This window comes from Equus przewalskii, chromosome 15 (genome assembly GCF_037783145.1).
Source record: "Equus przewalskii isolate Varuska chromosome 15, EquPr2, whole genome shotgun sequence".
NCBI lineage: Eukaryota > Metazoa > Chordata > Mammalia > Perissodactyla > Equidae > Equus > Equus przewalskii.
The window spans coordinates 39,990,987-40,011,705 of NC_091845.1; the positions used below are offsets into that span (position 1 = coordinate 39,990,987).

The 20,719-nt window shown below is 50.0% G+C and overlaps 2 protein-coding genes across 4 annotated transcripts in view; both read left to right on the plus strand.

Annotated features, from left to right (window-relative positions):
- The first annotated feature begins 221 nt into the window (after window positions 1-221).
- On the plus strand, window positions 222-20,497 carry SHISA5 (shisa family member 5). 3 transcript variants are annotated; one of them, XM_008527896.2, is made up of 6 exons: window positions 222-684; window positions 3,029-3,185; window positions 12,091-12,174; window positions 18,687-18,802; window positions 18,956-19,168; window positions 19,281-20,497. In XM_008527896.2, the coding sequence occupies exons 1-6, from the start codon at window positions 615-617 to the stop codon at window positions 19,358-19,360; spliced, it is 720 nt and encodes a 239-aa protein (XP_008526118.2). In that variant the 5' UTR covers window positions 222-614; the 3' UTR covers window positions 19,361-20,497. The 3 variants fall into 3 exon arrangements, with proteins under 3 accessions (XP_008526118.2, XP_008526119.2, XP_008526121.2); XM_008527897.2 differs by lacking the exon at window positions 12,091-12,174 and having other exon boundaries at window positions 497-684; XM_008527899.2 differs by lacking the exons at window positions 222-684; window positions 3,029-3,185; window positions 12,091-12,174 and adding an exon at window positions 17,419-17,543.
- The window catches only part of CCDC51 (coiled-coil domain containing 51), a 38,443-nt gene continuing 29,819 nt past the window's right edge, over window positions 12,096-20,719 (plus strand). The window contains exon 1 of the mRNA XM_070575457.1: window positions 12,096-12,174. The gene's annotated coding sequence lies outside the window, so the exon portion shown is untranslated. The remainder of the gene's footprint in view (window positions 12,175-20,719) is intronic.

Here is a 20,719-nt window from a genome sequence, read left to right on the forward strand (position 1 = left end):
GGTGTCACAGGGGGCAGGGTGATAGAGTATCCTTAGAGCTGGAGTCCCCGGAAGACTCTGCACTAGGCTTCCAGAAGGAACCCGGCATTTTTGGGGCATCTACTGTGTGCTGAGGTCTGCTGGGGGCACTGTCCCCGCGCCACCTCATCTAGTCCTTAGGTAGGAGTGAGGTCCCCTGGGCAAATGAGGAAGCCGAGGCGCGGGGAGGGGCTGTGTCGGCTTCTCCGCAGCACAAGAGTAGGCGCTTGTGCAAGGATGCAGACTCCGGCGAACAGCCTCTCCGGCCCGAGGGTTGGGCACTGAGGGACGGGGGGCGGGAAGTATCCCAAGAACAGAAGGCAACTCCGCTGATCGCCGGTCGCCCGCCGCTGTCCCAGAACAGGGTCCGAATTTTCGCGCAGGCACCGGACGTGGGTCTAGCCCGGAGGCTGGGAGGGGCGTTCGCTTCCCCTCCCTCGCCTCGCCCTCCTCCTCTCCTCTCCTTCCCGGGCGGGGTTCCGGGAACCGGCCGGGGCGGGGCGAGGAAGCGGGTTGCCGCGCGGGTCGCTGAGGCTGCGGCTGTACCAGGACCCTGGTGCTTTCGTCCGTCTGTCCGTCCGTCCACCCGCCCAGCCATGGCTGCTCCGACCCCCGCGCCACGGATCCTGTTACTGGTGCTGTTGCTGCTACCGCCGCCTCCGGGTGGTGAGCCTTTGGGGGTGGGGGCACTTTGTCCCGGCCAGCGATGGGGGTCAGCCACGTCCTCGCCGACCCTGGAGCGAGCCCAGGCAGCGCCATCCCCACAGTGCCTCCCACCGACCCCTAATAACCCCGAGGCAGTCAGTGACCCCACGACTGACCTCTCCTCCACCCAGCACCCCTCTGTCTGAACTGACACTGTCCAGACCTCAGGCAGCTGCCACCATTGTTTGCCTAGGGCTGTCCTCCCTCTGATGTTCCAAGGGGTTGGTCCCTGGAGTCTGGGGTAGGATTCTCTGCCTGGCCTTAGTGGGGAGGTGTGTGGGGGTGTAGTGGCTGCTGGGAGGGCTGGCCCCTCCATCAGAGGCCTTCCCTCTCAGCCTCTGTTTATTGGCTGGGAGCCCCCACCGCTGCCTCCATGGCACTTGTGTTCCAGGATATGGCTGAGGCTGGCCTCCAGGGTTGGAGGAAACACAACTATCTGTGTGTGTTGATTGTAGACTGATGATTCACAGGTGGGAGAGGCCAGGCTTGGGGCCTTTTAGGAGTGGGAATTAGAATAGTCTCCCATGCCCCAGCGCTAGGACGCTGAAGATCCTTCTAGGGTGGGTGGCTTCCAGGAGGGGACAGCTTTGTTTCGTGGGGACTGGCATGAATCTGGAGGATCTGGGGGTAGGAAAGTGAGATGGTGGAGCTCTGGTCCCTGGTCCAGTGAGGTCTGGAGAGCCGTGTCCAGAGTGTCAGGGGGTCAGAAGAACATTTGTGTCATGGGTTCTTGGCCCAAACAGAGCCATCGGCATGTCTTCAGCCTCAGCTTAGAGGCTTAGGCTGGACTGTGGCTGTAAAGGCTATGAAGACCCTGCTGGAACTGGGTCACGTGAGCTACCCAGTAGCACGGGCCATGCTGACCATACCTGCTGTCAGGTGGACAGCTGGCTGGGTTGGACCTGTTGGTGGTCCAATTCTCTGCCCCACAGCTTTGCCCAGAGCAGGGTTCTACCAGGAGCTGCCAAGAACAAAACATCCGCCCACCCTCGACCCCATTCCTAGTTCTCTCTTCTCAAGGAGGTCTCTCAATGCCTCTGTCTTTGGGCCTGGCTCTGCCGATGGCCCCAGGGTGGAGGATATAGTGACCAGGCTAGGTCTCCAGAGTCTGAGTGCTGTGCTGTGACTGTTTCCAGGTGACAAAGCCACACCTCAGGGTTTATCATCAGACCTATCCCCAGTCTACCATAGTCATCTGGGCCTTGCTGGACTGGGTGTTCCATTTGGGGTCTGTCTAGGCAGAATCCAGGACTGCCCCCTCCTGCTGATGGACACTAGATCTCTGCTAATGTAGCCTAAAGATGCATGGGAACATTTGGCTGTAGCATCTTCCTGGAAGTTTGCAAACTTTGTGGTCACCTGGAGCCCTGGGTCATTTTCCACACTTGTCAGTCAGGTCTCCTCAGCGTGACCTTATATACTGAGGCTCTGTCCTTACCCCAGCCTGCGGGGATGTCCTTAGATCCCAACTCCGTGGCTGAGAACCTTGTGATGGTTCTGGGGCTTCAAATGGTGCCATTGCCTCGGAGCCCTGGCCACTGAGGGCACAAATATTTCCTAGGCACCTGCTGCAGGCCCAGCTCAGGGCTAAGTGCTGCATGGACACTTACGTGGTGGGTGTGACTGTGGCCGATGGTGAACTATTCAGGAGACCTGCCGTGAAGGTGTGGTCTGTGAGGGCCGGCCCCTGAAGTCGTGGTGTCCAGCGGGGACTGAGGCTGTTGTGGCTGATGGTGGGAGAGGGAATGAGGATTAAGAACTAGCTGACCCAGTGCCTTGTCCTCAGCAGCTGGTCGGAGGTGTTACTGGTCAGTTGTGTGACTCCTGGGCTTGGGTGGCTTCTGGAGGAGGGGGCCGGTAGTAAGGCCTTGAAGGATGAGTAGATCTGAAGGTGGAGGATGGGAAACAGGCACGAATATGGTCAGAGTGTGGATAGGGCTGGGATGTTGGGGTGACCCTCAAAGCTCTTTACAATCTGGACCCTGCTTTGTGGCCTCTGGACTTGATCCTGAGGCAGTGGGAACCAGGGATAGTGTGGCCCAGTCAGACTCACATTTAGAAAGTTCGCTCTCCCATCAGGAGGCAAGCGGACTGGTGGGGAGAGAGGGAGCCCTGTTGGGTCCCTCTCCTGTGGCCCAGGGGAAGGGCAAGGCTAATTGGGGTAGTCTCCCAAGGTGGCCAATGACTAGGATGGCTCAGAGACGGTCTAGCATGCTTGTGCCTGCTGGCGGTGCTGGGGAAGGGGCTCTGTTGGCTGGGACATGGCTGAGGCCTGGCCTTGTGAACAAATGTTTCTCTGCTCCAGCCCACGGTGAGGTGTGTACGGCTTCCCGTGGACGCAGCCTTTTCCCCGAGTTCTGTCCTGATTTCTGCTGCGGCACCTGTTATGACCAGTACTGCTGCTCTGACGTGCTGAAGAAATTTGTGTGGAACGAGGAACGGTGTGCTGTTCCTGAGGCCAGGTGGGTACACCAGTGGTCACAGGGTGGGTGGCCCAAGCCTGCCCCCAGCGGGAGCATGCATGGAAGGGAAATAGCCCCACCCCTTTGGCCTCTCAGCCTTCTCAAGATGGTGGTAGAGTGGTGGGCTAGCAGGGTTGGGGGGTACCTGTTCTGGGCTAGACTCCCTAGACCCTGCTTGGTTAGTCCCTTGCCCCTCTCTCCCACACCCTCAAGGGCTCCAGCTCACCAAACCTTGGGCTAAGCAGGTTTCTCAGGGATCAGTGGCCTCAGCTGGCCCTGTGGCTCACTCCTGGGTGTGTACTTGTACAGCATGTCTTCAGGGTGGGTGCCTTGGTGTGAGTGTACCCCACAGGATGTGCATGTACCTGGGGGGGTTGTATGTGCTTTGTGCAGGTACTATCCTGTGGAGATATCCTGTGGCCCTGGAGAGCACAGTGCATGGGTGTGTGCCTCTCTGTGTGCCATGCCTGTGTCCTCTTGGTGTGGCCCATGGATTTACACTGCATCTTGGCTTTAGACTGTTTCATGGGTTGGAACGAGGGTCCCAGGCCCTGGCGTGTGTCTCCCTTTGCCACATTCTGTATTGCTTTTGTTTTGGCCACAGGTGTAGGGTTGAGGTGGTCGTCCTCCTCAGTGCATTGCAGGTGACCATCAGTGGTCTGGGCAAGACCAGCCCCTCCCTCCCCGCCATGTTGATTTTAATCTCCCATGACATTTCCGTTCCCGTCTCACCCCATAAACAACCAGTCTGCCATATCCGTTTGATTGGGTTCTTGCAAAGTCTGTATTGTTTTGTGGGCACAGTGAACCCCCTTACTTTTTGCATTCAGTGCAGTGTTTGTAAGAACCATCCACATTGCTGTGTGTACATCTGGCCCATGCCCACCACTGATGTGTCATTCTCTGTGCTGTGAGCCCACAACTTGCTATCATAGATACCTGCGGTGGACATCCTCCTATACTTCCTCCTACCTCCTTTTACCAAGCCACGTGAGAATTTCATGGAAGTGTACATGGGAGCAAATTGCCAGATCAGAGAGATGCACCTAGTTACTGACTAAGGACTTCCAAAGTGCTCTTGGGAATGGCAACAGCAGGCTGCATAACTGCCAGCCATACCTGAGGGTTCCTGATGGATCATATCCCACCCTTTTACTTTCATCCTTTTGGTGCCCTTGTATTTTACAACTGTCTTTTTTTGTTTTTTAATCCATTCTGGTAACTTTTTTTAAAAACAAGAGAATTTATTCCATTTAAATTTGATGTAATTGGTATTCTGGGATTGTATTTGCCATCTTATTTTGTGCTTTTATTTCTCTCTCCTATTCTGTATTTCTTTCTTTTTCACTTACTATATTGTTTTGGTTTGTTTTTATTCCTTTTTTTCTCTCTACTGTTTACTTCTTTTCCATTCTATATGCCTTTATTCCTTTTTCTTGTCTCATTGCACTGGCTAGAACCTCTAGTATCTTGTTGAATTGAAGTGGTGAGAGCAGACATCCCTGTCTTGTTCTCAATTTTAGGTAGAAAGCACTTACCATAAGGTATAATGTTAGCTGTAGCTTTCCACAGGTCCCTTCATCAGGTTGAGAAAGTTCCCTTCTAATCCTAGTTTGCTTGGAGTTTTAATCATGAAGGGATCTTGAATTTTGTCAAATATTTTTCCAGCATTTGTAGAGATGATCAGATGATTTTTCTACTTTTATTCTGTTGATATGATAAATTATGTTGATCTCATTTTTAAAGAATATTTATCTGAACAGAGCTTAAGTTGGTCATTATTTTCCCCTAGCATGTTGTCTTCTGGCTTCCATTATTTCTGTTGAGACATCAGCTCAATAGTTAGTTATCCCTCATTTAAAAGATGTCTTTTTTTTCCTTCTGACAACTTTTTAAGATTTTTTTCTTGTGTTTGGTATTCTTCAGTTATGCTATGATGTATCGAGAGATGGATTTCTTTTTATTTATGCTGCTATGAAGTTTTTGAGCTTCTTAAATCTGTGGTTTAGTGTCTCTCATGAGTTCTAGAAAATTCTCTGCCATTACTTCTTTAAATATTGCCCTTCCTCATTCTCCTTTCCTTCTGGAACTCCAATTAGACATATGCCACATATTTTACTCCAGTGTCCTTGTTCTAGTCTCTCTTCCATATTTTCATGTCTATGCTGCATTCTGGATAATGTCTTCTAACCTCTCAGTTTGCTCAATTATTTCTTGAGCTGTGTCTAATCTGCTGTTCAACTCATCTGTTGAGGTTGTTTTTTATAGTGTTATACTGTATTATCAAATATAATTCACATACAGAAGACTGCACAAAATAAATGTATAACTCCATGATTTATCACAAAGCAAATATCTGCATAACCACCACACAGGTCAAGACATGTGACATTCCCAGTAACTCAGAAGTCACCCTGAGCTCACTCCCAATCGCTGTCTTTTCTCTACCCTACAAAGGTAACTACAATTCTAACTTTTTTTTTTTTTAAAGATTTTGTTTTTCCTTTTTCTCCCAAAGCCCCCCAGTACATAGTTGTGGGTCCTTCTAGTTGTGGCATGTGGGATGCTGCCTCAGCATGGCCTGATGAGCGGTGCCACATCCGTGTCCAGGATTCAAACTGGTGAAACCCTGGGCCGCCAAAGCAGAGCACGTGAACTTAACCACTCGGCCACTGGGCCAGCCCCCCAATTCTAACTTTTAACATTGCTTTTCTTTAAAGTTGTAATACCCAAGTATGCATCCCTAAATTCTATAGTTTAGTTTTTTTTTGAGGGGTGGAGTAAATATATTTTCTTAAGTTGATGTATATCATGCATGTATAAAAGTACACAAATCTAGGGGCCGGCCCGGTGGCACAGCGGTTAAGTGCGCACGTTCTGCTTTGGCGGCCTGGGGTTCGCCAGTTCGGATCCTGGGTGCAGACATGGTACTGCTTGGCAAGCCATGCTGTGGTAGGCATCCCACATATAAAGTAGAGGAAGATGGGCACGGATGTTAGCTCAGGGCCAGTCTCCCTCAGCAAAAAGAGGAGGATTGGCAGCAGTTAGGTCAGGGCTAATCTTCCTCAAAAAAAAGAAGTACACAAATCTGAAGTATACAGTTCAGTGCATCATTACAAAGTAAACACGTCCACATAACCACCACCTAAGCAGATCAAGATAGAACATCATAGCACCCCAGAAGCCCCATCATGTTCCTTTCTAATCAGCATCCCCACTGTTATCCCCAGAGGTAACCATTAACCTGTCACACCTGTTATATTTATAGACACACACATGAAATCATACATATATTGCCTATTATTCTGTGTCTGGTTTCTTTCTGTCAACATGTGAATTTCATCCATATTGTGCTGTTTGTTCATTTCCATCTGTGTAAGGTGTTAAGTTTTATACAACACTTTATCCATTCTAATGTTGATGGACATCTGGATTGTTTCCATTTTTTGGCTATTACAAATAATGCTGCTGTGAGCATTCTTGTACGTATCTTTTGATGCACATGTGTATGCATTTCTTTTAAGTATATGTGTAGTAGCAGATGTAAGTAGAAATCAAATTTCATTTTTAAATAGGGATATCCAATTGACCCAGCACCATTTATTGAGAAAGGTATCCTTTTTTATCATTCTGCAGTGCCAATTTTTTATAAATCGAGTGTCCACACATGCGTGGATTTGTCTCTGGGCTCTCTGTTACATTACATTCGTCTATCTTTGAGCTAAAACAGACTTGTAGTTACTGTAACTTTATAGTAAGGTTTGATATTCTTCTTCAAGATTGTCTTAGTTATTTTTAACCATTTGTGTTTCTATATAAATTTTCGAATCAGCTTGTCAATAAAGCCAGCTTAGATTGTGTTGACTTTATAGACTATTTTTGTAGAATTGATGTTTTACTATATTGAATTTTCCAGTTCATCAATACAGCATATCTGTCTATGTATTTAGATTTTCTTTCATTTGCTCTTAATTATGTGTTATAGTTTTCTATGTCAAAGCCTTATGTATCTTTCATTGTAATTTTTCCTAGGTATTTGATTTTTTTGGTGGTACTATAAATAGTATAGTTTAAAAATTTCATTTTCTAATTATTGATTTAGAGAAACATTATTATTATTATTATTTTCTGCTTTTTCTCCCCAAATCCCCCTAGTACATAGTTGTATATTTTAGTTGTGGGTCCTTCTAGTTGTGGCATGTGGGATGCTGCCTCAATGTGGCCTGATGAGCAGTGCCATGTCTGCGCCCAGGATCCGAACCGGCGAAACCCTGGGCCGCCAAAGCAGAGCGTGTGAACTTAACCCACTCAGCCACGGGGCTGGCCCATGAGGAACATTATTATTATTATTAAAGCTTCAGGACATGGTTGTGTATCCTAGTTGTTAGTTTTTTAGTTCTCTATATGAGCCGCTGCCACAATATGACACCTGCAGACAAGTGGTGTGGTTCCATGACCAGGAAATGAACCCTGGCTTTTGCGATCAGTGTGCCGAATCTTGACCACTAGACCACCAGGGCTGGCTTTTATAAATCTTTGGTGCCTTTTAAAGGAATATATTTCTTCTGGGTAAATATCTAGGAGTGGAATTGCTGAGACATTGCGTGCATTTGTTCAGCTTTGGCAGATACTTCCAAACATGGTTGTACCATTTACACTCCTACCAGCTGTGTACGACAGCTCCAGTTTATGCTACATCCTCTCCAAAATTTGATATTGTAAATCTTTTTTTAAATTTGAGGTATAATTACATACTGTAAAATGCGCAGAACTTAATGTTTCAGTTTGAAGCATATATATACATCATCTATAACACTTCAGTCAAGATACAGATCATTGTTATTTCCTAGAAAATTTTAATTTTAGTAATTTTGGTAGCTGTGTAGTAATATCTCATCGTGTTGTTTTCTTTTAAGATTTCAGTCTTTTGAAGTTTGTCGCGATTTCATTTTATGACCCAGCGTATACTGTACTGTGGTGAATATTTCACAGGTACTTGAAAAGAAGGTGTATTCTGCATTTGTTGAGTGCAGTGTTTTATAAGTGTCAATTAGGTCAAGTTGGTTGATAATAGTGTTTAGATCTTTTCTATCCTTGCTGGGTTTTGTCTGCTTGTTTTATCAATTACTGAGAGACTACAGATATCTGTCAATATTTGCTTTTTGAATTCTGATGCTTTGTTATTAGCTGCATACATATTTAGGATTGTTTTGACTTTCTGATGAATTGCTCATTTTATCATACATAATGTCCCTCTTTCTCTCTTGTAACACTATTGTAAACCCCAAAGACCGTATTTTAATTGTTTTTGACAGTGACTATTTACTTACATTTATCCATATATTGATCTTCTCTGCTGCTGCTTAGTGCTTCCTGCACCTTTCAGCTTCATCTGAGATCACGTTTCTTCTACCTTTAATGCAGGTATGCTGGTGTCAAATTTTCTCGGTTTTTGTTTGTCTGAAAATGTCTTTATTTTGCCTTCCTTCTTGTAGGATAGTTTTCCTGGATATTGATTTCTAGGTTGGCAGTTATAAACTTCTTTCAGCACTTTGAAGCTTTCATTTCCTTGTCTTCTGATACCTGTTGTTTCTGTTGAGAAATCAGCTGACAGTTTTATTACTGCTCCTTTGCAAGCAATATGTCTTTTCCCTGACTGCTTTTAAGCTTTTTCTTTTTGTATTGGGTTTTTGCTGCATGGGGTTCACAGTACTTCTTGAATCATTGTTTGAATCAGCTGTTTTCATCAGTTTTGGAAAATTTGCAGCCATTATCTCTTTAAAGATTACTCCTGCCCCATTCTCTCACTCGACTCTTTTCAGGACTCTAATTACACACAGGGAAGACCTTTTGTAAACTGTATTTTGTATTTCACCTACTGTCTTCTTTATTTACATTTACCATCTTTTTGTGTCTCTGAGTCTCAGTCCATATATATTTGTTTGGACCCATCCTCCAGTTCATTAATTATATCTTTAACTGTGTCTAATAAATTATTAATTTGTTGTATTACTTTTTAGTTGTAGAATTTTTGTTTCTTCTTTTTATATTTCAAGCTTTCTTGACTTGCTCAATCTTTTCTTTAATCTCTTTGAACAGTGCATGTTATGTTATTTTAATGTCAGTGTCTGATAACTTCAACATTTGAAGCCCCTGTGGATATTTCTCTTGTCAGTTGTTTCTGTTGTTTTCTGTTGATGTTGTCTAGTGTCCTAGTGTTCCTGAAATTTTTTGATTGTGTGCCTAACGTTGTATTTGCAAAAGTGATTGTGGAAATTTGGAGCTCAGGATTTCCTCTGGGGAGAATTTAGTTTGCTTTTCCAAGAACAGGAGCACTCTAAGATCACCTTGCCCAGCTGCAGAGACTGAGATGGTTAGAAGCTGTCTGCTCAGCTTCTCCTTTCCTCTTGGGGCACAGCTTTGCAGGTCCCAGCCCAAGTGAGGGGGAGTCATCAGGGCCTCTCCACCTGATGGGCTCTGCATCTGATCTCTATCACCTGGGACTTTCGGAGTTTGGCTCAGCCTCTCAGCTGTCCCCTGAAATTTGCTAATGCCAGAGGAGCAAAAAGCCCTCAGATGCCAGGCTCACCTCCGTGGATCTTTCTTGCCAGCCACCACTGTATCCCAGCTTGGTATTCTTCACTATATCAGCACTTGCCAAAGCCTGCCTACTGATTTTTTAAAAAAAATATTTTCTCCTCAGCTTTACTGGTTGTCCTTCAAATTTATTGGGGTATAGTTGTTCCTAATACTTTTAAATTTTATTTTATGTTACATTTAATTTTGGAAATTTTCAAATAAATACAAAAGTAGAGGGAATAATATAATATCTCCATATATCCATCACCTGCTTCCATAGTTATCAACACTCTGACACTGTTGTTCATATACCTCCCACCACTTTTTTTTCTAGATTACTTTAAAAATAAAACAAATCCCAGACATCATACATATTTCTCCTTAGAAGTTTATTTTTCCTTGGCAAGGAAGATTGGCCCTGAGCTAACATCTGTTGCCAATCTTCCTCTTTTTGCTTGAGGAAGATTGTCGCTGAGCTAACATCTGTGCCAATATTCCTCTATTTTGTATGTGGGGTGCTGCCACAGCATGCCTTGATGAGTGGTGTGGAGGTCCACACCCGAGGTCGGAACCCGCAAACCCCAGGCCGCCAAAGCAGAGTGTGCCAACTTAGCCCCTATGCTACTGGGCTGGCCCCTAAAAGTTAGTTTTTATGAGTACAAGTGAGACCTTTAAAAATAAATATAACCACTATATCCATAGCACATTTGGCACAATTAATAGTAATTCATTAATAGCTTTCAATACTTGTCTGTTTTCAGTTACCTCCACTTGTTTCAAAAATGTCTTTTCATGGGTGGTTTGTTCAAATCAGAATCAGAATATAGGTACTGTTGTACCTATAGTTAGTTCCCTTTTTCTTTTTCTTTGTGTTTTGTTTTTGTTTTTTTGTTTTTTTTTGCTTGAGGAAGATTTGCCATGAGCTAATATCTCTGCTAAGCCTCCTCTATTTTGTATGTGGGTTGCTGCCACAGCATGGCTGCCAACGAGTGGTATAGGTCCACACTGGGAAACCAAACCTGGGTCACCAAAGCAGAGCATGCCAAACTTAACCACTAGGCCATGAGGTAGGCCTCTCCCCTTTTATATTTTGTATTTTTCTCTTTCTGTACCTTTCTCATTTTCTGGCTTAGTCTTGCCAGAGTTCTACTAGCTTTGGTTTTGTTTGTCTTCTCTATTATTTTCTTTCTTTCTTTTTTTTTTTTTTAGGAAGATTAGCCCTGAGCTAACATCTCCCACCAATCCTCCTCTTTTTGCTGAGGAAGACTGGCCCTGAGCTAACATCCGTGCCCATCTTCTTCTACTTTATATGTGGGATGCCTACCACAGCATGGCTTGCCAAGTGGTGCCATGTCTGCACCTGGGATCTGAAGCGGTGAACCCCTGGCCACGTTGTCTTTTACTTTTGCACTTACTTCTATTACCTCTTTCCTTGTTTTTTGGGTTTGCCCTATTATTTTTTCCGTCCTCCTGAGTTCAATACCATCTCACTATTAAAGATAATGAATTTCTCTCTATGAACTGCGTTAGCTGTGTTTCACGAATTTTGACCTGTAGTATTTTCATTATCATTCAGTTTTACATATTTCTTAATTTACTTTATGATTTCTTATTTAACCCACAGTTTTTTTTTTTTCCTGGGTTTTTTTGCTGAGAAAGATTTGCCCTGAGCTAATATCTGTTGCCAATCCTCCTCTTTTTTTTTTTTTTTTGCTTCAGGAAGATTCACTCTGAGCTAATATCTGTGCCAGTCTTCCTCTATTTTGTATGTGGGTCACTGCCACAGCATGGCTAATGAGTAGTGTAGATCTGTGCCCAGGATCTGAACCCGTGAACTCGGGCCACCGAAGCAGAGTGTGCTGAACTTAACCACTACACCACAGGGCTGCCGCACCTACACAGTTTTTCTTTTTAATGCCGTGTTAATTAGTCTCCCAAGGTATGACCTTTTTTCAGCATTTCTTTTTTCTTTTTTAACTTTTGGCATTGTAGTCTTCTGTAACTGCTTTCTGACTTCATCCTATTGTGTTCAGAGAAGATGCTTTGTATGGTAGCTGTCATTTAAAATCTATTGAGAATTGTTTTGTGGCCACACATGTGGCCTGTCCTGGAGAACGTCCTGTGTGCAGTTGAGAAGAATATGTGACACTTTAGCCTGAGATCCTGGTGTGTGTGAACTCCGTCCTGAGGAGGCCATCAGGGCTACCTCTCTGGCGTGTATGGGGTTGGCTTTTGTGCATGTTCTGTGTGTGCGTTAAGGTAGTGTTTGTTCCTGGGGTGCTGGGTGGGGCTTGGGTGTGTTAATCATGAGGTTTCCTCTTTGCAGTGGGCCCACCGACATGGAGCCACTGGAGCAGCTGGGCTCGCCACTGAGGTTTCGCTCCGGCTTGGACAGCGACCCCATGTCAGGGTAAATAAAACCTGCAGGCTGGGTGCATCTTCTTGGCAGAGGTGACAAGAGGGCTCAGGTGGGCTAGGATGAGGCCTGTGGGGACTGGGATGGCACAGAGTTACTGCGGTGGGGCCCCAGAGAAGCTGTCACCATGTCTGACACAAAGACCCTTGATCCATATGTTGGGAAATTGTGTCCTTATCACTGTGCTAGGGATAGGGTGACTGTGGTTGGAGGTTGAGATTTGAAAGGCCGAGAGTGAGGCTCCGTGTTGGCCTAGGTGATGGGATAGGCACAGGTGACTGATGGGTGTAGGTGATGGGGAGGGAGTGACAGTGATGGGGGTGACGGTGGCAAAAGGCAATAGTGATGAGGCAGAGGTGGCAGGGATGGGGTGACGGGGGCTCCAGAGCTGAGTATATGGTGATAGGGCGACGGTGGTGATGGTGATGGGGGCAGTGGTTGTGGGATAGGTTGATGGTGATGCGGCAACGGTGGCGATGGCGACAGTGATGGAGGTGATGGTGGTGCAGGGTGCATGGTGATGGGGTGATAATGGTGGGGCAAAGATGCTGGGACAACTGATGATACACGGTTCTTGTGTCAACGTTTGTGGGTCACAGTTACTGTGTCTGGGCCCTCCTTTCAGGAGGCCAGGGAACAGCCCAATCTCCCAAACTCCAGTCCCTTTGGCTAGGTTCCTGCCCTGTCTTGTTGCCACCATGGCAGATGTCATGGCGAACATTTCATGTGGATGGAATGGGCATGTAGCTGCTTGCATGTGTTTTCCTGGTGGAGTCTGTTCTATGTTCTGTCTGCTCCCTGCCCTGGTGGATCTAGAAGCCCCTCTCAGTAGAAGTTCCACCTTTGCCTGCTTCCCCCTTTGGAGGAAGAGACTTTGGACTCCAGGCCTGTGTCTGGGGCCCGGGTTCTTGTCCTGCCCCATCCTGCCCTGTGGGCCTGGGTGGGTACGGGGCCTCACTCCTGGGCTCCTGTTAGTGGGGGAGGGGAAGAAGTGCAGCCCATGCGCCCTCCTCGGTGCCCGGGGCTGGGCCTCCTCACTCTGCTCTGCTGGCTGACCCTTTCCCCTGGGCTGGTTAGAGACTGAGACCTTGAAGCATCCCTCCCTCCACATCCCGGGAGCACCCCTCCTTTGCTGAGACCCAGAACTGTGGGTTTTCAGATGGCCTCATAGGATATTCTGATGTCTAGTCAGTGTGGGCCTGGAGGTGCCCAGGAGTAGGCCTGGTCCTGAGGACAGTGGACACCGTGGAGGGTTATGGGCAGTGTTGGGGTCTGCTGTTTTAGGAAGAAGACCACTTTGGGTGGTCCATGGAGGATGAAAAGAGCAGGCAGGGAGGGTGTGGCAGGTGGCAACTATAGCATCTTGATCTGTAGTCGGACCAGAGGGAGATCAGAGGGAGACTGGGCTGGGCAGGGTGAGGTGAGGCTGGAGACTGGGCCTTCAGCAGCTGCCTGCCAGGAACGGGGCTGAGGGAGTGGCAAGGGGTAGGTGGTGCTCTCGTCTCTTCTCAGGTGACAGTGTCGGAGGTCTAGCCCTGTATAGGGATGCGGAATGGGGAGTGAGTTTGTGGTGAAGGGCTTGGGTTTGGGCGGGATGAGCGTGTTGAGGACCAAATCTAGGGTCAGCAGTGTTTGAAGAATGGGCGCAGGAGGAGCTGAGAGGTTGGGTTCAGAGAGGTGGGAGGAGACAGGAAGCTGGCTTGGTATGTGGGTTCCACACCATGGAGGCCATGGTGCGCTTGGCAGGAGCCGTTCAGTGGAGTGGATTGAAGCGTGAGTTGGAAGTGTGTATGGTGAGATGAGCTCTGTGGAGGTGGTGTGGTGGCAGACAGTTCTGTGCAGAGATTTGCTATGAATGGGTGAGGAGTAAGATGGAAGTTGCAGGAGGAATGAGGGGGAGGAACAGCTTCTTTTGCAATGGTGGAGACGAGCTGGGAGAGCAGAGAGTGGGGACAATGCAGAACAAGGTTCCCCGAGGGGCATAGGAGGAGGAGTGGCTTCCTGGGACTGCAGTGCAAGGAGGTGACTGGGGCCAGCTCAGGAGCACCTCTCCCTCCCTGAGGTGTGCACATAGAACCAGGTCTGGTCAGCTTGACCACATGCTGTGCTGTGCACACCACTGCGCAGTGTGGGCATGCCCTGCTGCCTCCCTGCTCCGGCTCCGTTCCTCATGCCTCCCACCCAGGCTATCCTGCCCACGCACTGGGAAGAACAGATGACTGGAGTAATGCTCCCCTCCCACTTGCCCCCCACCCCTCCCTGCCCTGTCTCTCCCTCTTTGCCCTCTGAGCGGAGCCCCAGCCTCTTGTACCGCACCTGCCTTATACAGGTTGAGGGCTTGAGAAGCAGGTGCTGGGAGGGTAAGGGGACAGGGTCGCCAATGACACTTCTCCTGTGAATGCTCTCAGGTGACTGCCTGTCTGGGCCCCAAGGAGAGGTCTGTATGTGCTGCCCCCTTGGCAAGGGCACTGTTGTTTGTCCACTGGAGTGTTGGCTCCTTGATGGGTGCAGCCCCTGCTGCCTGGGCTGTGTCTGGGAGCTTCAGGGAAGCCCCGATAGGGGAAAGACCCCATGCTCTGGGGACCCACACCAGTTCTGCCCCCAATCCCCCACCACTGACCCCTCCTCCTCTTCATTCTTGGACCCTTGCCCTCAGCTCTCCTGGGTGACTCCTTGGGTTCCCCAGGAACAAGGCACCAGGTCAGAGCACAGGGATTCAGATGAGTCCACATCTGCCTGGCACAACCTGGACAGCTGATGTCTTCCCTCGATGTGGGCACCATGCTCCCCATACTTTGGGCATGTTACCTGTGGGCTCAAAGTTGGCCCAGGTGTTCTGCGCCACACCCCTCCCCCCCTCCCCCCTCTGTTTGGCAGGTGAGTCCTGTCCTGCACTGTTGAACGCTCTGTGGCTGTGTTCCCAGAGCTTCTTTGGTTCCCTGTCGTGGTTCTTTTGGATCCTGATTTCATTGTCCCTTCCCAGCTCGTTGCCACTCACGGGATGGTCAGGCAGGACTAGCGTGTTTTTGTTTTTTTTTTTTTTGAGGGAGATTAGCCCTGAGCCAACATCTGCTGCCAATCCTCTTCCTTTTGCTGAGCAAGACTGACCCTGAGCTAACATCCATGCCCATCTTCCTCTACTTTATATGTGGGACACCTGCCATAGCATGGCTTGACAAACGGTGCCATGTCCGCAGCCAGGATCCGAACTGGCAAACCCCAGGCTGCTGAAGCAGAACATGCGAACCTAACTGCTGTGCCACTGGGCCGGCCCCGGGACTGGCGTGTTTTTAAGCACCTGAGTGGTAGAGTCTCTGGCTGTGGGCCCCAGGCAAGCCACTGCTGACCCTTTGCTCTGACTCTGCTGTGACAGTGCAGGGCAAAGGCAGGGAGGTCCATTAAGTGAGGCGTGGGCTCGGCGAACCTGTGCCTGCTCCAGTCCTCACAGCGTCCTTTCTGCAGCTCTCACACTCACTGTGTCATGAGCGGTAAGCTGCCTTGTCAGCATCATGGTGAGAGTGCTGGTGTCCAGCAGGCGGCCATTTCACCGTCCGAACATTGGGAATCTGTGGCCTCCTGAGGGCTGCCCAACTTAGCCCCACCGCAAGCTCCCTGCCTGTCCTCTTGCTCCCCTGGTCTTCTGTCCCCTCCTGCCTGGGCTGACTCTGCTTTCGGAGCTTGGCCTTTGGGCTCCTTGATCTGCAAGGCAGCCCCAGCCTTGGGAAGCTGTAGTCCTTCCCCGCAGAGGCGTCGTCCCACAGGCCCCTGCCACACTGTGCAACCACCCCTCAAAGATTGCACTTCCTCCGAGCGTGATGCCTGGCTGTCCTACTAGGTGTTGCCCACAGGGTCCCTGAGTGAATTTATTCATTCGTCACATACTTATTGAGCACCTACTGGATGCCAGGTGCTGGAGATACAGTGATGGCCCAAAGCAGGTGCAGTCTGTGCCTCCATGAATCCACAGGCTGGAGGCAAGATGCACGTTAATGAAATGCTCACACGAAGGAGTGTGTGTTTACAAACTGAGACAGACAGAAACTTGGTTCTGTAAGAACATTTATCAAGGAGCCTGACCTCATCTGCATGGTCAGGGAAGGAGTCCCTGAGGAAGTGATATTTTGAGCTGAGGTCTGAAGGGTGTACAAGAATTAATTACGTGGGGGTGGAGGAAGGGAATGGTAGACCAGGCAGCAGAAACTGCATGTACAAAGGCTCTCAGGTAGGACACAGCATGGTGCTTTCAAAAGCTGAAAGGAGGGGGCGGCACCGGCCTGGTGGCGCAACGATTCAGTTCGCTGGTTTGCGTCCTGGGTATGGACCTATGCACTGCTTGGCACGTCGTGCTGTGGCAGGCGTCCCACATATAAAGTAGAGGAAGATGGGCACGCATGTTAGCTCAGGGCCAGTCTTCCTCAGCAAAAAGAGGAGGATTGGCAGCAGCTGTTACCTCAGGGCTAATCTTCCTCAAAAAAAAAAAAAAAGCTAAAAGGTAATGTGGCCAGAGCCCCAGACTACACAACTAGTTGTATTTCATGTGGACTTTTAATTAAAGATTAAAATTTGCTTTATTACATACAATGTTTTACTATCTGACGAGAAAAATCCTAGATTTTTTTTTATTGTCAACTATAATATATACACAGAAAAGTACAGACACACACACATACACAAAGAGTTTAACAAGTTAATGATCAAGCATATTCCTGTGTGATCCCAAGGGCTACAGGAGCCATAGTAGGCTTTTGAGCAGGGAGTGACATGATCGCACCTGGCAGGTAGCCAAGGGAACTGGAGGAGGCATCTGCCTGACATTGGAGAGGGAGCTTAGTGGCTTGGAGTGTGTGCTGGTGGGAGAGGAGGAGCTGAGGGGACGGGCTGGCAGGAGCTGTATGTTGTCCAGGGCCCTAGGATCTGCTGGTGGGCCTAGAGAGCTGAAAGTGCCCAGCGGCGGCATGTTGGGCACACTGAGTCACACTGAGGCGGGGACATCTCTCAGACCTGTGGTAGCACTATCCTTGACAGTCGGGTGGACAGGCCACAATGAGGGGCCAGGCCTGGGCAGCCGAGGCTAGGGAGGCAGCTCTGGGAAGACAGCCTGAGTGCCTGGGCCCTCCCCAGTCCTGGCCCCTCTAGGCTGCCAGCCCAGCTGGGAGCAGCTGGGGCCTTGGGTCACGCTGTGTCTTTAAGAGGGCCTGTGTCTGTCTTTCTTGCCACTGACGTCAGGGATAGGGGAGGGCCCAGGAAATTTGCTTTCCTTTTCCTAGAAAGGGGAGGAGATTGAAACTGAGTGGCCCATGGTGGAAAGCGGGGAAGTCCAGGGGTGCAGGAGGCCCCTGAGTGAAGGCAGAGGCTAACATGGGGTGAGCCTGGGCGCCATACTGTGTGTGTTATGTGTGTGTGTGAGAGCAAGAGAGAGAGAGACAGAGAGACAGAGACAGACAGAGATGGACAAAATGAGAGTGAGAGAGAAAAAGAGTGATGGTGATGGCCCTGCAGTCGCGTGTCACTGATTAGGTGCTGGGCTCTGAGGTGGAATCCCCTCCCCCCAGGGCGAGGCCTTGGGAGGCAGATGCCCCACAGCTCACCAGGCTCCTTCCCTGATTTAATGTGCTTGGTGCGGTTACCAAGCATTTACCTTTTATTAGAAAAGAGCCTGGCCTCCGGGAGCAGGCGAGGCCAGCAAGGGGCTCTGCCTGCCCTTGAAAGTCATCTTTGGTGAACTCCCCGCCAGGGCTGCTTTCTCAAAGGGCAGGCCCTCCATTCTGTCGTGGTCCTTGCTGCGGCACCTGCGTCAGGCAGGGAGGCCTCCTCTTCCAGACCATCCGTCTGGCTCTGTCCACCACCTGCCATGCCGGTTGGAGTGTTGAGCCCAGGGAGGGATGTGAGCACCTGGCGCAGTGCACCCGCAGGCTCCTGTCACTTGGGGCCAGCAGCCCTGCCTGGGCTTGAGCCGGCCAGCGCAAGGGCTGTGTTTGCCACGTGCCTCTCCTCGCTGTTCTGGCCCCGCTGTCCTCCGCTCTCCTGGAACTTCTCCCCGTCTTCGTCACCTGTGCTTCCTGAGTCATTTTACCTTCAAAATCTGCTTCCTACAATGGACTGTGGCTTCCAGAAGCCAGGATTTGGTCTGTCCCGCCCACCACTGGTTTTGGCTCAAACCACACAGTGCCTGTCTTGTGGCGTGTTTTCAGTGAACATCTCTCATCAGTTGAGGGGGTGGACAAGATGTGTGTGTGTGTGGGGAGGTACTTGAAGAACTCCCTCCCATGCTCCTGAGGGTGGGACAAGGGGGGCAGACCCTAGGTGCGGTGCTTTATGTAGACTCACAAAGAGCCCATTTTATGCTTGAGGAAACTGAGGCTGAAACAGGTTCAAGCTACTCACCCAGAAGTTGCTGTTTGTGTTGCCAAGTCTCCCGGCAAGAGGAGTGCCCCCTGGGAATGGGGAGTGGACTGCTGGTCCTGGGCAGGGGCAGAGGCCCCGGGTCATGACTGGCTCTTTGGCAGGTTCGGGGCGACTGTAGCTGTTGGCCTGACCATCTTTGTGCTCTCTGTTGTCACCATTATCATCTGCTTCACCTGCTCCTGCTGCTGCTTGTACAAGATGTGCCGCCGACCACGTCGTAAGCATGCCCACCCCCAGCCCACCCCACTCTGACCCCTGTGTGCAGTTATAGACCCCAGGGTGGCAAAGGGAACTGACCAGGGCCCTGATTCGGCTGAGCTGGAGGGAGGGGTGGCAAGCCCGGAGGTCCTGACTGGGATTCTCTTTGCAGCGGTTGTGACCACCACCACGGCCACCACTGTGGTGCACGCCCCTTACCCGCAGCCCCCAAGTGTGCCACCCAGCTACCCTGGACCGACCTACCAGGGCTACCACCCCATGCCCCCCCAGCCAGGGATGCCTGCAGCACCATACCCGACGCAGTACCCACCACCCTACCCAGCCCAGCCCATGGGCCCTCCGGCCTACCATGAGACGTTGGCTGGTGAGTACCACAGCCCACTCTGACCCTGCTTGACCCCCCAAAGCTCCCGCTTCTGCCCCCTCACACCGCAGGCGCTGTGCCCACAGCCAACCGGTGTCCCCTCTCTTTTCAGGAGGTGCCGCCACACCCTACTCTGCCAGCCAGCCTCCTTACAACCCGGCCTACATGGACCCCCCGAAGGCAGCCCCCTGAGCATGCCCCTGCATCTCTGACTGCCACTTGATATGTCATGTGTGTGCATGGGTATGCAGGCATGGTCCTTCTCTCCCCGTGCGTAGTGTGTGTGTGTCCTGTTTGTACACAAGGCTTCTTTTGATGCCGACGAGGTGGGAAACAATCCTTGCCAGAGTTGCTGGGACCATGTTTTGTTCTCTTCCTCACTTGAAATTATGCTTCCTTGAAATCTCAAGCAAAATTCACAGAATGGGGTGGGAGTTCTTTTCCAGACCACCCCAGGGAGTCCAGGTGGGGCTTGTCACACTAGAGTAGCACAGCTTTTTGTGGGCAAGATGCACACGTGTTCTGGTTTTGGCAGAATGGTTAGCCATTGCTTGAGGCCATAGCTTGTCCCCAGACTGTGGGGTACCCATGGAAGAACCAGAGCCATGATGCAGGTGAGTGGATGAGGCTGGGCACCTGGTTACATTGGGTTTCCGTCCTTTTGGCAGATATTTCATCGCTCCCTGGAGCCTGTGCCATGCCCAGGGGAGGGTGGGCAGCGTCCCAATAGCAAAACAACTCGGGCAGAGCTGCACCCACCCCTAATTGTGTCTTCCCGGACTGCCCTGCCTCCTCCCTGGACCACCTGGAGGGCCACATCCACCCACAGTTCTGGCTTCCCTTGCTGGCCCTGGCCCCTACCTCAGGTGGGCAAGGTGGCCTCAATCCACTTACACACTCAGGTGTCCTTCCTGCAGTGATTTTGTTTACTTTTAGCCAAACATTTTGCCTGTTTTCTGTTTCAAAATGTATGTGATAGTTGCTGTGAGGCTGAGAGCTCTGGGTCCTGGAGGGAAATTGGCCCCCAGAGGAGAGGGGCCATCTGATCTCTGGTAGTCCCTGCTTCCCCTGACACCAGCCTCACGGAATATCCAGCTCCTGTACCCTAGTCAACACTTTGTCCTGGCAGTGGGGACACCTGGGCCAACAGGTGGTCTGGACCAAAGGTGGAGGGGGCCCTAGGTGGCTGCTCTCGCTCAGACACGAATACCTCGGTGTCCCCTGTCCCACTGTTAACGTCTCAGCAGATGTCTTAGCTTTGTACTTGTTGGCGTGTTTTTGAGAGTCTAGGGTCTGCACCTTTGTTTATAATAAATGCAAACATTTGGAGCTGCTGCCTTCTTTCTTCAGAGCCTTGGCTGCTGGGACTAGGCATTAGGCCAGGTACCAACACTTGGATTTCCATGTTTTCCCTCTTACTGAGCTCAGACATCTGACCATCCTGCTAGGCTGGGTGAGGGACAAAGACTGTGTCACTCTCTGGGCCCCCTCCCCAGGTCCCTGAATATGGGCAGAGGTGCAGGAGGCTCTAAGGCTGCTAAGGCGGGTAGA

Bases quoted from the DNA above. Each gene is read 5' to 3' on its own strand.
- SHISA5 (XM_008527896.2), top strand. From the start codon at position 615: ATGGCTGCTCCGACCCCCGCGCCACGGATCCTGTTACTGGTGCTGTTG. The intron at 685-3,028 runs GTGAGCCTTTGG...TCTCTGCTCCAG, and splicing joins GCTACCGCCGCCTCCGGGTG to CCCACGGTGAGGTGTGTACG. The intron at 3,186-12,090 runs GTGGGTACACCA...TCCTCTTTGCAG, and splicing joins TGTGCTGTTCCTGAGGCCAG to TGGGCCCACCGACATGGAGC.